Source organism: Brassica rapa, chromosome A01 (assembly GCF_000309985.2).
Source record: "Brassica rapa cultivar Chiifu-401-42 chromosome A01, CAAS_Brap_v3.01, whole genome shotgun sequence".
In the NCBI taxonomy this organism is placed as follows: domain Eukaryota; kingdom Viridiplantae; phylum Streptophyta; class Magnoliopsida; order Brassicales; family Brassicaceae; genus Brassica; species Brassica rapa.
Genome location: NC_024795.2, coordinates 9,433,904 through 9,449,526, shown reverse-complemented (window position 1 = coordinate 9,449,526; position 15,623 = coordinate 9,433,904). Strand labels below are relative to the sequence as shown.

Below are 15,623 nucleotides of genomic sequence, written 5' to 3'. Positions count from 1 at the left end.
AATATATCGTTTTAGATCTTTTGAGATAATGAGAACAGTTGGGAATAAATTTGTTTCTTTTTGTTTCGAAGGTTAACTTAAGCCTGAGAAAGTGAATATATTGAAAAGGAGGAAAATGAAAAGGAATATCAGAGCCAGGTTTCGATCCTGGGACCTGTGGGTTATGGGCCCACCACGCTTCCGCTGCGCCACTCTGATTGTTGAAAGCTTTTTAAATTAAATAATTAAAGAACAATTAAATATGTCGTCTTCTCCAATTTCCTTTACTCGGAACTATTATTCCCAATCGGAGAATTGCGAAGATTATCAGAAAACACTGGAAGATGCGGCGACGACCAGGAATCGGAGGGCTACAAAAGGCCGCGGCTGCGCGGGTTTTGCTTCTAAACCAGATTTGTATTATAATCTGTGCCTTCTGTTGATTGCTGTTCGCTAAAACTCTTATGAAAAAATCAAACAGGATCAGTACCGGTTATTAGGAGAGAATGTGGCCAAGTTACGAACTGATATGATGAAAGAACAGCTCGCCACTTTCAAGTCCCAGCTTGAAGAGTTCGCTCGTAAACACAAGGTCCAATTTTTTTATTTGCTGAAGTTTCATGCTTTTTTTTTTTTTGATATATTACATGGTATAATCCTATATGGATTAGTGTGGTTAATTTAACTGAAAAAGAAGCAGTTTTTGCCTTTGGTTGCAGAATGACATTCGTAAAAATCCAGCCTTTAGAGCTCAGTTCCATGAAATGTGTGCTAAAGTTGGTGTGGATCCACTTGCTTCAAACAAGGGCTTCTGGGCTGAGCTTCTTGGAATTGGTGACTTCTACTATGAACTTGGTATGTTTGATCTCTTACCTTACCTGACATGTTTCTCTTCTAGTGCCATAGAAGATAGGCTTATATTTGTTTGCTATGACTTCTTAAGTCTATGTTTGGATAAGGGAACGTAAACACTGGCGTATCTATACTTCCTTTTCTTAATTGGAATCGCCACATGTATCTGAACAGTAGTGTCAATTGATCAAACAGGCGTTCAGATTATTGAAGTTTGCATGCTTACAAGGTCCCTCAATGGAGGTTTGATCAGCTTGCAAGAGCTATGCAGCCATCTTCGTCAGAGAAGGAAGAAAGACCGTGAAGCTGTCACCGAAGATGATTGTCTCCGAGCTATTAGCAAGCTAAAGGTACTATCTGACTTGTGTTTTTTCTTTTCAGATTTTCAACAGAAAAAGAAAATTTTGGACTGCTCTTGATTAATATCTTGAGCCTTTTTTTTCCTTAGGTATTGGGTAGTGGATTTGAGGTCATCACAATTGGCAAGAAAAAGCTTGTCCGTTCAGTCCCCACTGAGCTCAACAAAGACCATAACCAAATCTTGGAGCTGGCTCAGGTTATAATCATAACATTCATCTTTTGCATTATCCTTTAACTGAATTAACTAGAGGATTCATGTTGCTTTCCCCACAGGGTCAAGGCTTTGTGACTGTGGAACAAGTACAAAGACGGCTCTCGTGGACATCAGGTCGGGTCATAGATGCTCTCGAAACTTTGTTAGAGGTATGCATTTTCTCCCACAATGCAACCAACCAACGAACCAGTGTGGGTCCTGAAACTTTGTAATTTATTTACAGGAGGGCCTTGCAATGATCGACAATGGCATTAAAGACGGAAAATGTCAGTACTGGTTCCCTTGTGTCTCTTCTGTTTACTCATTTGTTGGTTCTGATACTTAAAAACTATTACATGCTCTCTTTTTTATTCATGCTTTGTACTCAATACACTCACTCTGTATTGCATATAAATTACGTAAAAATAATCTTATTTGTTTATTCCATCAATTTTCTTGTACATGTATAAATAATTGTGTTTTCAAACACCTGTAGAGCCACCTTGTAACTATTGGTTACGCTTGGCTGCTGGAGAGGTCAGTTTCTTCTGTCCACTCAGAGTTTGGTTCGCTCCATGACCTCGGTCTCACCCCGAGCTTGAAGAACAACACCATCTCCAGTATCTCAAAGGCCTTGCTTTCATCCAAAACCTTGTTCCAAGCCCCACTCACAATGCAGTAATTGTTGTTATACGGTGCTCGGTGATGTTCCCCGTGCTGTTTCCTTGAAACAAGCACTCCCATGTCCTGCAACGCCACGACGAGAGGTGGAAGCTTGCTCTTAGTTCCGTGAGCCCAAGCATGGAACTGCTGGCTAAACATTATGCAAAATGCAAATGTGCTCACAAAGCCATGAACCACAGGGTCGTTAAACGCAAGGTCTAGTGGAAGCACCGTGAAGGTTATGACTCGCGCAAGAGCGTGTAGATTGTTGGCGAATTGTCTTCTGGTGATTGTCCAAGGCCACTTGTGGTGACCCTGAAACGCTTCGATTTGTGCTCCTACAAGTGGCGTTGACTCATCACCGTAGTTATCAATGGCCCAGTGGTACACACCAGAGCCAAGATCAGCCAAGACGTACCCGGCATAACCGGCTAAAGCTGGTTCGAGCCAGAGATGAGAACCAACCCCTCCAATGACAGACTTAGCTAAAGAAGCCACCAAGGTGGTGCAACCAGCTGCAACCCATAAGCGGTGAGTCCATGTAGACTTCAGAGTTGGGTCGTTGGAAAGAGGAGGACTCACAAAACGTTTCTCAACTACAAGCTTCTTTTCACGGATAGGCTGAGTCTTTGTGGTGGTTGTGGTAGTAGCAGAGCACGTGACACGAACATGGAGAAGTGAAGGACGGTTGGTTCTTGAGACGTTGGTGATGGGTCTTAGAGGGTACTTGGTTTGAAATGAAACAGCCATTGAAAGAGATGATGTGTCTTCTAGTTCTTTTTTTCAAAACTTAAGCCAATGATAAAGAGGAAGAGATTAGGGTATAGTTATGTTGTGGTATACGTAAGAGATGCGTGGGGCTATAGTGATCACTAGAGATGAGATGACCAGTTGCGAAACTTATAGAAACGTTTCAGAATTTGGCTTCTTAGTAATCTAAACTCACAGAATTACACCTAACATTTTGAAAATAGCTATTACAACCCCATAACAAAACATATATTTAATATTAAGTTTTCATTACATGTATTCGAGGAATATACTCGAATAAATACGTTAAAACCAAGTCATTAACGGTTGCGAGTTGGACACGGAAAGTGAGACACTTGATTGACCACCCATGGCGGTTTCTTCTTCTTCTCCGGCCATCATCTTCGCCGTTACCGTCCTGATGCTTCTCACCGTCTCATCCGTCAAATTACCATTTCACCCTCGGGACCTTCTCCCGCTCTTGCCCAGGCAACTCTCCTGGCCGCTTCTCAACTCTCTCAACTCCGCCGTCGACCTCCTCCCCACTTACATAGGCGCCGCTTCTATTAAAAACGACGCCGTGGAGTGGAAAGGTGCTTGCTTTTACGAGAACAAGGCTTGGTTGGAGCTCAATAACAAGTCCGGTTCCGAGTTTGGCGGCGGTACACTTCACATTAAGGTTGACGAAATGATTAATTTTTTTTTTACTGTTTCAAAGGTTTATTTTTTATGTGAATATGTTGAAGTTTTTGTGTGTGGGTTTAGAGTTGTGAAGGTTCTTAATAGAGACTTGTTGATTAATTCTACTTCACTTGCTTTGTTTCTATATTTGTATCTGATCATGTGAAACCATTGTTCAAGAAATCACTAGTCGTAATTAGGCAATTTATAGAAGATTATTGATTAAGCTGATGAATATACCATTTTCTTGAACACTAAACCGATTTTTTTTTTTTAAATCATTCTAGAAAATCTTTTTGATTAGGTTCGATTTGCCGTTTAGACCGATTTTTAGAACATTGTGTGAAACTGTGTTTGATTGATGGATCTTAAGATTGATTAAAGCTGTTGCTTGTTTTAATGCAGGTTGACAAGGCACATAGTTGGACTTGCATGGATATTTATGTCTTTGTGACACCATATCGTGTGACATGGGATTGGTACTTTATTTCAAGGGAGCACACCATGGAGTTCAGTGAGTGGGAAGGAAAAGCTGAGTATGAATATGTAAGCTCAAGCTTCTGTTTTTGTATTTCTTTTTGTTGTTTTAGTATTCATATGTCTAATGGCTTCTCACATTTGATCAGGTTAAGCAGAAAGGAGTTTCGATATTCCTCATGGAAGCAGGGATGGTGGGAACTCTCCGAGCACTGTGGGATGTCTTCCCTCTCTTTACCAACACCGGTTGGGGGGAGAACTCTAATATCGCGTTTCTTGAGAAGCATATGGGTGCTAATTTCTATGCTCGTCCTCAGCCTTGGGTTACTAACATTACTACCGATGAAATCCACTCTGGAGACATGCTAGCCATCTCAAAGATCCGTGGGCGGTGGGGTGGGTTTGAGACTCTTGAGAAGTGGGTAAGCGGAGCTTATGCTGGCCACACTGCTGTCTGTTTGAGGGATTCTGATGGGAAACTATGGGTTGGTGAATCCGGTAATGAAAATGAGAAGGTAACACTTTAAATGCTTAGAGGTCACATGATTGAGACGAAACTAATATTACATGTTGTGTGGGTCATAGGGAGAAGATGTAATAGCGGTATTGCCATGGGAAGAGTGGTGGGAGTTTGAACAAACCAAGGATGACGCAAATCCTCATATTGCATTGCTACCGTTGCATCCTGATTATCGAGCCAGGTTTAATGTTACAGCTGCATGGGAATATGCTCGCAGCATGGATGGTAAACCGTATGGCTATCACAACTTGATCTTTAGCTGGATCGATACCATTAGCGGGAACTACCCACCTCCTCTGGATGCTCATCTTGTAGGTTTTTTTCTCTTGAAAAACCTTTGCGTTGATGAAAATATGAGGTTAATGACTGCCTTGCTCTGTATTTTCTTTTGTTTTATATGTTTTCAGGTTGCTTCTGTCATGACGGTTTGGAGCAAAATCCAGCCTGATTATGCTGCTAATATGTGGAATGAAGCCCTTAACAAGCGACTCGGGACAGAGGTATTAGCTTCGACTCCACTTTCTTCTTTGTTATCATCTTTAGTTCTTTATCTAAGGTGTTGTGAATTGGCAGGGTCTTGATCTTCCTGATGTACTCGTGGAAGTCGAAAAGCGTGGATCCTCTTTCGACGAGTTGCTAGCAGTTCCTGAACAAGATGAGTGGATATATAGCGATGGGAAATCAACTTCTTGTATCGCTTTCATCCTCGAAATGTACAAAGAAGGTGGCTTGTTTGATCCAATCTCTAGCTCCATCCAAGTCACTGAATTCACGGTAAGAGTACTAACCTATGCATAATCTAGAAGACACCACACACACTGAGCAAGGGAATCAATTTTTGCAGATCAAAGATGCTTACATGCTCAAGTTTTTCGAGAACAATGCAAGCCGTTTGCCCACATGGTGCAATGACAACGACGATGTAAAGCTTCCGTACTGTCAGATACTTGGGAAATACAGAATGGAGCTTCCAGATTACAACACTATGGAGCCATACCCGCATATGAACGAGCACTGCCCGTCTCTGCCTCCAAAGTACCACAGACCAAAGAACTGCTAGAACCAAGAACTTAACTGTGTTGTCTGTTTGTTAGGAATGACTTTCGTGTGATGATCCACGGATCACGTAAAGTTCACTTCAGATACATTAGAAAATAGAAACCACTTGGATTCAAAGTAAATAAGATTATTTGTGTATAAAATAGTTCAGACGTTATCTTCAGTGGGCTCATTCGGAGAAAATTAGCTGGGAGCTTTTAGTTGCTATACTCTTTTAACTTTATATGGAAATCACTTGGTAACAATTATCATTGATACAACAAAACTTGACAATGGTTCACGTGTGTCAATCAAGAACTTATGTCACTGATAAAAGCAAAACTGATTGATTTGGATGATAAAACAAAATGACTCTAGGTCTCAACTAAACCTCTTTCCCAATCAAATACACTAGACATATCAAAACTTTTATGAAGCAACACCTTTTGAGACTCCCCTGGCTTTACTCTAAGCATATCAGAGAATATCAGCAGAAGGTGTTGGCATCCATGGCGTTCATCGATCATTTGCAGATCTTTGGCCGGTTCGGATGAAAGATCCTTCCATGCTTGATGATAAGACCTGCGGATAAGAAATAGTGTCAAGCTTTGGAAATGATGAACAAAGCTTTACAAAGTGACTGAACAACAGAGGAATCTTTTACCATCTCCAGCCTGGTGAAGCCTCGGGAGGACTGGTTATTCCACAACACAGAGATTTGATGAGCTTGTAATCGCAACCAGACTCTGAACCTATGCAGAAGAATAGCAAAATTTCAACTTACAGACATTTAGAGCCAAGTATTTCCTAGAACAAGAGTTATATAAAAGCAGCATACCTGCAATTTCGAGGCCATTACGAAGAAGCATGGAAGAAAGTGCACATACAACAGAGGGAAGGACGCTGTAGTTTGTAGACAAAAGCTGTTGGAGGTGTACGATTGCTTCCCCTATTATGTGTTCGGACTTTGTCTCGCTACCTTCTAGATTCCTTGTCTTTAAGTAGTCTAACAATGTCAGCAAAGTTTCTGGCTTTGTTTTACTTAAGACCGACGGGTCCGAATCGTTAGCCTTAGAATAAAGCTTCCCAAGAATCACAGAAGCACACAGCCAACGTAGAAACTTTGCTACCATACTCTCCTCTTGTGGTTCTTTAGTGAGTGTTTTAGTATCTTGACGAGACTCACTTGGATTAGATCCCTTTCTAAGGTCACTCTTCAATGCTGTCGATGTTCCCCACAAAAGAAACATTCTCAGCTTGTCTATGTCCTGAAAAGATATCGTATAAACGGTTCAAAGCAAATTGGAGGGATGCTCAATAAGTCAGAGAATAAGAGAAGGAGAAAGATACCATGCATATAAGTTCAAATGGCGGGGTGCTCATTAATATAGTTTCAAGCCCACGCTCTGCACTAGCTTCGACTTGAGGAGAATCGCAGTTAGCAACAGCCTCAAAGAGTTGTAGTATCCCACCGATAGTGATGGTGAAATGTGGCTGGTATATTTTTCGTACTTTCTGTGATATCTTTAGAGTAGCAGACAGTATCTGCAGAATCAAATCAACCAAAGTAGTACTTTCTTGTATTGAAACCAATCCACCAACCAAAAGTCTGCATAAACGCGATGAGATTTCCACTAGCCCTTCTAGGGGAAATGGATGATCAATTCGGTTGTTGTTGTGGTCGGACTCTGTTGTGGATTTCTGACCACATTCTCCATAGGGCCCTCCTCTCATCTCTTCCCCTTGCAACCACTGTGTAACGCTTCTGGATGCCAGAACATCAGTTATAACCTGATAAAGCAACACCACAAAGCAATTCAATTAACGAATACACTACTCTACATAAGGACTCTTGATGCAACAATATAGACAATAAGCATGGTTGATTCAATAAAACAATGTGCGCGCTTGACCATGACTTATAGCATTAATGGACTGATATTGTGCATACATTCAAGACAATCACCAGGTGAAAATCTTCGTCTCCAATGGGCTTTGTAGTAAACATTGAGATAAGTGATGAACACCATGAAAACAGACCACAATTTTGAACTAGATGTCTGGCCTGGAATTTGACTGACTTCCTCACAACCTGAAAAGTGAAAGAATCAAGATTTTGTCGCGTTGGATTAAGAGCTTAAAGTTGAAAAAGATACCACAGAAAAATGTTTTCAGGATGGCCTTAGTATTAAGTTTGAAGAAGGAATGGTGTATAATGCAAAATTAACACGAAGTGACATTTAGAAGAAAGTATCACCTGAAGGATTAGTCCTTTAGTTTCATCATCAGCAAGAGGAGTTGAGAAAAAACTCATCATATCCTCAAGGATGGAGTTTCTAGTGTAGAGCTTAGCATCGTCATCTGATTTCAAGCCCACGCAAACTAGGCGAAGTTCCCAAAGCCTCTGTGATTTAAAGTTAAATGCACTGCTCCACAAAAATTCATGAAATAAAGGTATTCCCTAACAAAGAGAAAAAGCAAAAAACAGTTTCAGTACACTGGCGAAGTGTGAAGGATAAAGACGATGTTTCATAGTTTTCAGAGAATAAGTACCCTGAGATTCAGTGAAGGTGAGCTCTTCAACAGTTTTTTAATGGGAACATAATGTTCGTGAGAAGAATTCAATAATATAAGAGATGCCTCAGCGGCAAAAACAGCAGAAACAGTTGGGATTCTTTGCCATGGTTCCTCAACTCCATTTTTCAGACACAGCAGCAGAAGCCTAATCCACTTTACTTGCTTATTCCTCGTGCAACTCTACATCAAAAAGTTTTAGTTAAAAAAGAAGCAATTTAACTTTAGAATATTCGACAACAAATCTGAGCAAAATGAGCCTTTGCAAAACCCACAACAAAATAAAAACTTTTGCTAGCTAGCAGTTGCAATTACAAATCCTTTCTCATATTGTGTACAGTTTAAATTACTAAAGGTACCATTAACTAGATAAATGATAACACCTAGAGATTCTGACGAGAACATCAGTAGACAGTCAAAACAGGCAATGCATACAGATAAAGTTAAACATAAGATAACTATTACCTCAAGAACGTCCAGAAACATCATAAGAGTGTCATAGGCCAATTTTCTCATCCCAAGATCTGCTGAAGACATGCTCGCAAATGCAACTGCAAGCAAGCCTAAACTGGCGAATTCCAAAGGTTCAATATATCCCACGGACAATGAATGTATTGAGAATCGCAGGATGAAAGCCGGATCATATCGTTCAATGTCCTCAACTATAGGTGAGAATTCCTACACATGGAAGAGTGATTAGTTTGAACGATGTTTGAAAATGCAATTACAAGATTTATTTTTAGCTGAATTAAAATTAAAGACAGGTACCTCGCTTACTGGATCATCAGCGCTTCGTTGATCAGGAAAATATAAAACAGTTAGAGCACATATTTTGGGATCAACACAAAGATTCTCTTTAAAAAGTCTCAATCGGAGATCTTCCACTAAATCATCTTCGCCACCATCAGATGCATCCTGAGAGAGACGCAGTCCCTCTCTCATTTTCAAGGCAGCTTTACCCCACAAATAACCTGTTTCAGAAACATCTAGCGTGTGTTCCTCATCAACTAACTCGATATCACGTATCAGCCTGTAGAGCTCTATGTCGATTTCGCTTAGAGTTGCACCATAAGAACACAAAAGAAGAAAAAGTAGTTCTTTCAGAATGATTCCTGAGTCTTTCCCACATTTGGAGAGCAGCACTCTGAGAATTTTGACAATCTCCAACTGCTTCATATAGTCAGGTGCTTGGAGACTACAACTTCCAACTCTGACAGAATCTGGACTTGGGATGATAAGATGTTTTAGAATGCTGGAGATAGGCCTAAACAATTCACCAGTGTGTGAGGATGATAGAGAACTGATAGTCGGTGTAAACTGAGAGTGAGATATTAGGAGTTGTATATATGGTGCATATGAGTACTTTCCTCTAGACAATAAGGAGAAAATTTCCCTCAGTATCTTCAATGTCCTCGAGTCATCAAATCTGTACAGAAGAACAGACTTCATCAGTCCCTCCAGGAAAGGAAGGGAATCCAAGTGAACAAGCTCCTCGCACATGTCTTCCAAAAACTTGAGAATATTTCTCAGAATGAAGTTTTCAAGACTTTTGCACAGCAACCCACATTTGTCTTGTTTCCTCTCGGCATTCCCTTTAAAAGAACCATCAAATCTCTTGACAACACATTGCCACCTATCAACTAAGTAACTCAATAACGGCGTGAATAAACTCTCATTGTTGGATCCCATTTCTGAGGAACTTTTCTTCACACAACTACCTGCTTGACGTTTGTGATTGCTAGACGCAGGAAACAAACAGATCCTTGAGAGTTCGACTTTGGCAACTTCACGGATGGCAACATTAAACATACAGTCTACTGACTGAACGTCCACTTCTTTTATTCTGCAATCCAACATCTCTTTGCCAGCACTAGTGTGAGGAAACATGGACTGGAATACCTTTAAGAGATCTTCTCTTTTAGTTGGACTTTCAGTCCAGGCGAACATACGCACTGCCTTCCCAAGAAGACTCGCCTTAAACATAGTGTCGATATCCTCAGTCGTCGACAGAAGAATCTCTTCATATTTCTCTTCAAAGATGCACCCAGAAGAAAACTTCGGCCACTGTAGAAAACCATTTATTAGTATATTTGAATAAACTGAAGTTATATCCAAACATCTACTCCACGGCTTCTCGGGTTTAGCAAAAATTGGTGAAAGATACGATAGCACAGCAGGCAGAAGCATGATAAACTGATCATCAGTAAGCGCAGAGTCGCCCTGTTGCTTACTGAGCATACTATAGAAAAAGTGTCCAAAGACTGACCGATGCAAGGGACTGGACTCCACAAAATAAAACAATATCTTGGCTCTGGTCATGCTTGCCTGGTTAATGCAATGGATAATCAAGTCTTCAGGGGTTCTACCAACAATCTGTGAGATTATCACGGTCAACAGGTGAGCACTACTATGCTGATTATGTTTCCCCCTGAAAATGGCACCCCCAACTTTAAGCAAACACGTGTCTGCCGAAACCAAACCAAAAGAGGTAGAAAACCTGCATGCTAGGCTATAGACTTCCTCAAGGAGGTTACTGTCATAATTCTTTTCTTCTAAATCCCACAACAAATCATATATCTTTCTCTTAGCAGCCGTCTGCTGTGAATACAATGTAAGCATTTCGAAAGCCCCGCCAGCAATATCCAGTCCCAAACTGACAATCTTACTCAAATTTGGGCTTGCCAATTCTTCCACATCAACCAGCATGGAACGAGCAAGATTTAAAAGTTTAAAAGGTGATATAAACCTCAACAAAGCATGAATTACTTGTGATGGTTGTAGAAGCGGCGCGTAACTTTGAGTACCAACACAAAGCTCCAACTTGCCTCTGAATTCCAAGAGAAGCGTTTCAACCAAGGTTTTAAAAGCCACAATTGACTTGTGGTCCCTGAGCTCCCCTTTCTGCACAATGTGTGTCTCATCAAACAAAAAATGCTCACAAGTAGTCGCCAATAGATCAAGGATGTGCTGATCTATTTCACTAAGAACTATCCTGCCCGTTGCCAGCGACGTTTCTGGAAAAATCTCAACATTCTGCACTAGAGGTAATGTGCCACAATCCAAGGGACTCTCCAACAGTGCCATCACAACTGGGTGGCAGAGAACAGTCTGGGCCACTTGATGCTTCCACTTTGCAGAAGGAGCAAGCACTTTATCTGAAGAGGGTTCCAGCTCTGATATTTGAGAGAACAAGTGCTTCATGAGACGTAAGCAGATCTCAGAGAGTTGACAGTGTACCGGAGCTGGTTGAACCTTGTAAGATGATCGTATATGGTAGAGATGGAAGAGTATTAATTTGACAGATTCAAAACTATCACTTTTAGGATGCGAAACTTTTAGCAGCAGTAACTCTGATACTCTTGGTAACCAAGATATATCCATGCTTTTAATTGCGGTAAGCAGTTCAGGAAAGGGAAGCTGCTCTAAAAAAGTAGGGAAGGCGGGAGATTCAGTATCGCAAACGTCCATCTTACTTTTGATTTCTTCAGTTATGGATGAGTGGTCATCAAAACAAGTCTCACTATATACTGTTCCTTCACGAAGACTTCTTGACCCAGTAAGTTCTGAACCTCGCACAAGCAAGTCAGGCGACAGCTTTGAAAGGTCTCCGAGGAAGTTTTCCTCTAGAAAGGCCATCGCCTGTAAGATTGAGAATGATGTTCCGTAGAGAGTCCAAGAAATAGCCATCACAGAATCAAAATTCTCCAGAATCGATTCAGGTCTTGCACATATCAATGCAGAAGAGAACGACTGAACGATTCCAGCAATTTCATCCGGAGAACTACGTCTCACCAGCCCTTTGATCTCATCAAGAGTATCAGCAAAAGAAGCATCGGCAAGTCGACATATTGTCCTTCTGGAATGCAAGATGAAAGGTTTTTTGTCTGACAAAGATTGTGAGAAAACCAGCAACGCTCTCAATGGCCACCATTCACATAGAGAATCCTTAGATTCATCAACCACCTCAGACAAAACTGACTCCACCAAACATGAGAGTGGTCTGGAATCTACCTACAATAATCAATACACAGAAAAGGTATTGGTATCTTAAGCGATTGCATGGTAAAGTATATATACTATATATCTGCAGATGTATAGTTACCTGAGTTTGCAAAAGATATTTCAGCGTGGTGCAAACGTACAGAGATATTGCTGACTTCTCCGGGAAAGTAAGGCTTTTAGATACAGTTAGTAGCTTCACACACTTTTGCAGAACACAAACAATTAGGGGGCTGAAACCAATTGATACACCTGCAACCAAAACATAGAAGATGGACCAATCAATAAATGTTTATCACAAGTCTACAGAAATAGTAACCAGGATTAATATTGCAGGATCAAATGAATCATGTTCGATAATTACTAAATCATCTTTGTGCAGACAATAAATTTTAAAACTCCAAATAGTTACAGAAAATAAGGTAGACAAAGAAACACTGGATCAACATATTAGACACCTCAGATGCCAAACCTGAGCAAAAAGAGTAAAACACATGTAACCTTTACCAAACCATTGATTTTGAAGGCAGCAATACCTTTTAAATGGGACAGGCTACTTCTGATAATATCCAAGTACTTGAACATATTCTTTCCAACTGTCCTAACTGCATCATATAAAAAGGAGATAACAACTGTTGACGTGCTCTGTACAGCCTCCTGAACCTTAAGAGGTCCTTTAGTATTTCCAAAACCTTGTAGAAACCGAAACCATGCACCAATTTCACTTGGATTTTTGTCAAAAGCACCAGTGCTGCTCATAGCTACCACTGCTAAATTGTACGCTAGATCCTTCACGTCGTCGTCTGATGAGAAAAGAAACAAATTCACGAATACTTCCAACTGCATGTACATAAGTGGTGGCATTCTTGTAGGAACGCTCTCGCTTTGGGACCTTGGCTTCCAGCTGATGTACTCATTAAGAAAAGACAAGACAGCTCTTTGCAATTCAGCTGGCAACCATGAAGAACGTTGATTAGGCAGAAATTTCATGAAGACATCAAACGATCCTTCAAGCACATTAGGCACAGTACGCTGCAAAAATGAAAAAACATGTAGCTTAAAACCTGAATTCATCAAATACAGATGAGGAATGTCTAAGTTACCAGCCTATTATCAATGCATATACATCTTAATAAAAGTTTGTACAATATGTGAAAAGTCAACGTACCACATAAATTCTAAGAACATCCATAATCTTTATGCGCAAGTACATCTCTGCTTCTTCGGCTGAATCAACAGGCTTGGAACAACGCTCTGAAGCCCAAATTTCTGAAACATTCTGAAGATATTCATTTCCATCTAACATCTGAGCATCCACAGGATCCTCTGCCAAACCTACCCCACCAATGACGATATCACCAGCCACTTCGTCCAAAACATCCTTCTCAGATCTCTTAATGCGTTTCTCTCTACCTACTACTCCACTCTCCAACACTGCTTTTCTCTTCAAAGACGCCTTTTGAATCCCACTAGCATCGCTCTGAGACTTCAGCTCAGTCAATAGCACCTGAGAATCTGGAAAAAAGCTTCTCACCTCACCCATGACATCCCGCTCAAGAGAAGCCTGAATTTGCTCAGAGCAGCCATGAGAAGCAGTAACAAACGAATCCCAGAGTAAAAGCGTCTCCGAGAGGAATCTCAAGGTCCCATGTTTCACAAAAAATTTAGGGCAAAGCATCCCTCTGGTGATCAACAACCGGCTAAATGGTCGAGGGCATATACATTTCATGATGGTCTGAACTTCTTTCATGATAGTCTGAACTTCTGAACCACCTGAAGGAGGTGTGGAACGTCGATCTGGATTGAGAAACTCAAAAGAAAATGAATTTCTTACTGAAGATACCAAATCTGCTGCCAATGAAATAGAAGAAACCCTGCAATAACTTCAGTTAGTATGCAGCACTCAAAAATAAAGATATAGATACACTATGGTACTCTAAAGAAGACTAACCAGGAAGGTGATGCAAAATTTTCCACATTGTATGGAAACTCTTCAAAGAAAGCTGAAGCTAAAGACGGTCTACCCCTAACAATCGCTAGAAGCAAATCCCTGTGATAAACAATCTCTGTTGCTCTCAGTTTCTTCATGAACATTAGCAGTCTTTCTAAATTGCCAGTCAACTTTCTCGTTTCATCTGGCATCAATCCATTACACGGGTCTGTACAAACTTTAACAAGAACATCATGTGCCAACTCATTCACAGTCCCACCATCATCATCTCTTGCTGAAATGCTGGCTAGCTGCTCTAGAGTAGCAATTCCAAAAAGAACACTCCTTAAACTAGGAAGAACCATTGATTCTTCAACGAGGATCTTGTTACTCAACGTAGACAGGACATACGCCACAGTGTCTTCGTCGTCATCATCTTTCCCAAGGCCTCGTAGAACTTTCGAATACATTTCCTTCTTCTGTAAAACATCGCTTAACAACCTCGGCTTCCCAACTTCGAGGAATGATACTGCAAACACAACACAAGCCCTCCTCGTCGCGTTGCCACCCCCTCCTCTCGTTTTATACTCCGCCAGTTTAGCAAAACCCTTAAAATCGAACTTCCCAGCTATCTCTGACGCCAAGCGTGGACCACGTCTAACCATAGAAGTCAACAGTCCAAGCGCAGCGTTCTGCTGTTTGCTCTCTTTGCTATTTAATCCTTTGCAAATCTCATCCATTTTATTTTCACTAAGGAACAAACAGAACCGGTCAAGAGCTGTTCCGATATCAGTTGATCTACCTTTCCCCTCTGGATGACTCAAAACCGTCTGGATAAGAGAGTATATATAGTGTAGTCCTTGCTTTCCATGTCGAATCCTCCATGCCTCTAGAAGCTCAGCGAACTCGGGTGACTTTTGGAAATATAGACGCAACAAATCGCCGCCGGTTTCTCCTTTTAGTAACTTGACAAACTCTTTTGAAGCATCGGAGCATAGTTTAATCTCTTCTGAGCAAAGCTTATGCAACAGTTCCCTAAGTTTAGCTTCGTGGGACGGTCCAAAAGCCATCACCACCTCAAGATTACTATTCCCTCCTCCGTTCACCACCATTCCTGAAATGGCAAACTTGTGATTCAATTAGAAATTAAACTGCGTCCTCACTAGCCTATAACTAGCCAAGAGAGTTAAAGCTACTCAAAGACTCAAACTTTTTTTTGTTAAGCAAAATAAAGTTCGAAACTTTTTTGTTTCTGGTCGCAAAATTAAACAGAATTTGCTAAAGCAGAGTTCAACGTCTTAACGTACCTTGTTCTTCTTCAATGTCTGATTTTGATTCTTCCACCATGTCTGAAAGGTGAGAGGGGTTTAGGGTTTAGAACGAGAAAAGATTCCGGCGACGTGTTACAGCTGAAAGTAGGGTTTTAAATCCCAAAAACCGCCGACCAAAAAAAACCCAAAAACCGGATCTAGACCGGTCAAATCTTTGGTTATTACGAATCGAAATCATCGTGCTTCTTACCGGTTTGTCATTAAACCGGGTTGTACCAGTGCTCTCATAATGGGCCGAAGCCTTTTTAGATTGGGCCATGTGAGGTCGAAATCATT

At 40.9% G+C, this 15,623-nt stretch overlaps 4 protein-coding genes and 1 non-coding gene across 6 annotated transcripts; 2 read left to right on the top strand and 3 right to left on the bottom strand.

The window, feature by feature from the left end:
* Nucleotides 1–126: 126 nt before the first annotated feature.
* TRNAM-CAU lies at nucleotides 127–198 on the bottom strand. Its single transcript has one exon. It is a non-coding gene; the product is annotated as a tRNA-Met (tRNA).
* Nucleotides 177–1,835, top strand: LOC103866785 (vacuolar protein sorting-associated protein 22 homolog 1). Its single transcript, XM_009144767.3, has 7 exons — nucleotides 177–374; nucleotides 461–571; nucleotides 699–834; nucleotides 1,027–1,181; nucleotides 1,280–1,387; nucleotides 1,465–1,554; nucleotides 1,629–1,835. Exons 1-7 carry the CDS (start codon nucleotides 324–326, stop codon nucleotides 1,728–1,730), a joined length of 753 nt encoding a protein of 250 aa, XP_009143015.2. The 5' UTR covers nucleotides 177–323; the 3' UTR covers nucleotides 1,731–1,835.
* Nucleotides 1,800–2,940, bottom strand: LOC103866795 (fatty acid desaturase 4, chloroplastic). Its single transcript, XM_009144779.3, has one exon. It carries the CDS (start codon nucleotides 2,795–2,797, stop codon nucleotides 1,901–1,903), a length of 897 nt encoding a protein of 298 aa, XP_009143027.1. The 5' UTR covers nucleotides 2,798–2,940; the 3' UTR covers nucleotides 1,800–1,900.
* A 121-nt stretch (nucleotides 2,941–3,061) lies between these two features.
* LOC103866775 lies at nucleotides 3,062–5,757 on the top strand. Its single transcript, XM_009144757.3, has 7 exons — nucleotides 3,062–3,476; nucleotides 3,884–4,024; nucleotides 4,105–4,470; nucleotides 4,541–4,786; nucleotides 4,883–4,975; nucleotides 5,049–5,249; nucleotides 5,320–5,757. The coding sequence occupies exons 1-7, from the start codon at nucleotides 3,168–3,170 to the stop codon at nucleotides 5,533–5,535; spliced, it is 1,572 nt and encodes a 523-aa protein (XP_009143005.2). The 5' UTR covers nucleotides 3,062–3,167; the 3' UTR covers nucleotides 5,536–5,757.
* Nucleotides 5,758–5,767: 10 nt separating this feature from the next.
* On the bottom strand, nucleotides 5,768–15,614 carry LOC103866760. Of its 2 annotated transcripts, none has more exons than XM_009144740.2 (14): nucleotides 15,324–15,614; nucleotides 14,038–15,130; nucleotides 13,255–13,960; nucleotides 12,623–13,118; nucleotides 12,190–12,338; nucleotides 8,856–12,098; nucleotides 8,553–8,765; nucleotides 8,067–8,270; nucleotides 7,771–7,974; nucleotides 7,465–7,605; nucleotides 6,864–7,304; nucleotides 6,352–6,781; nucleotides 6,178–6,265; nucleotides 5,768–6,095 (listed from the first exon to the last, which is right to left on the bottom strand). In XM_009144740.2, the coding sequence occupies exons 1-14, from the start codon at nucleotides 15,361–15,363 to the stop codon at nucleotides 5,888–5,890; spliced, it is 7,656 nt and encodes a 2,551-aa protein (XP_009142988.1). In that variant the 5' UTR covers nucleotides 15,364–15,614; the 3' UTR covers nucleotides 5,768–5,887. The 2 variants fall into 2 exon arrangements, with proteins under 2 accessions (XP_009142988.1, XP_009142994.1); XM_009144746.2 differs by having other exon boundaries at nucleotides 7,480–7,605.
* Between the last annotated feature and the right edge of the window lie 9 nt (nucleotides 15,615–15,623).

Bases quoted from the DNA above. Each gene is read 5' to 3' on its own strand.
- LOC103866785 (XM_009144767.3), top strand. From the start codon at position 324: ATGCGGCGACGACCAGGAATCGGAGGGCTACAAAAGGCCGCGGCTGCG. The intron at 572-698 runs GTCCAATTTTTT...CTTTGGTTGCAG, and splicing joins AGTTCGCTCGTAAACACAAG to AATGACATTCGTAAAAATCC. The intron at 1,182-1,279 runs GTACTATCTGAC...TTTTTTCCTTAG, and splicing joins GAGCTATTAGCAAGCTAAAG to GTATTGGGTAGTGGATTTGA.
- LOC103866795 (XM_009144779.3), bottom strand. From the start codon at position 2,797: ATGGCTGTTTCATTTCAAACCAAGTACCCTCTAAGACCCATCACCAAC.
- LOC103866775 (XM_009144757.3), top strand. From the start codon at position 3,168: ATGGCGGTTTCTTCTTCTTCTCCGGCCATCATCTTCGCCGTTACCGTC. The intron at 4,025-4,104 runs GTAAGCTCAAGC...ACATTTGATCAG, and splicing joins GAAAAGCTGAGTATGAATAT to GTTAAGCAGAAAGGAGTTTC. The intron at 4,787-4,882 runs GTAGGTTTTTTT...ATATGTTTTCAG, and splicing joins CTCCTCTGGATGCTCATCTT to GTTGCTTCTGTCATGACGGT.
- LOC103866760 (XM_009144740.2), bottom strand. From the start codon at position 15,363: ATGGTGGAAGAATCAAAATCAGACATTGAAGAAGAACAAG. The intron at 12,099-12,189 runs GTAACTATACAT...TGATTATTGTAG, and splicing joins AATATCTTTTGCAAACTCAG to GTAGATTCCAGACCACTCTC. The intron at 7,606-7,770 runs GTGATACTTTCT...TTCACTTTTCAG, and splicing joins CTAAAGGACTAATCCTTCAG to GTTGTGAGGAAGTCAGTCAA.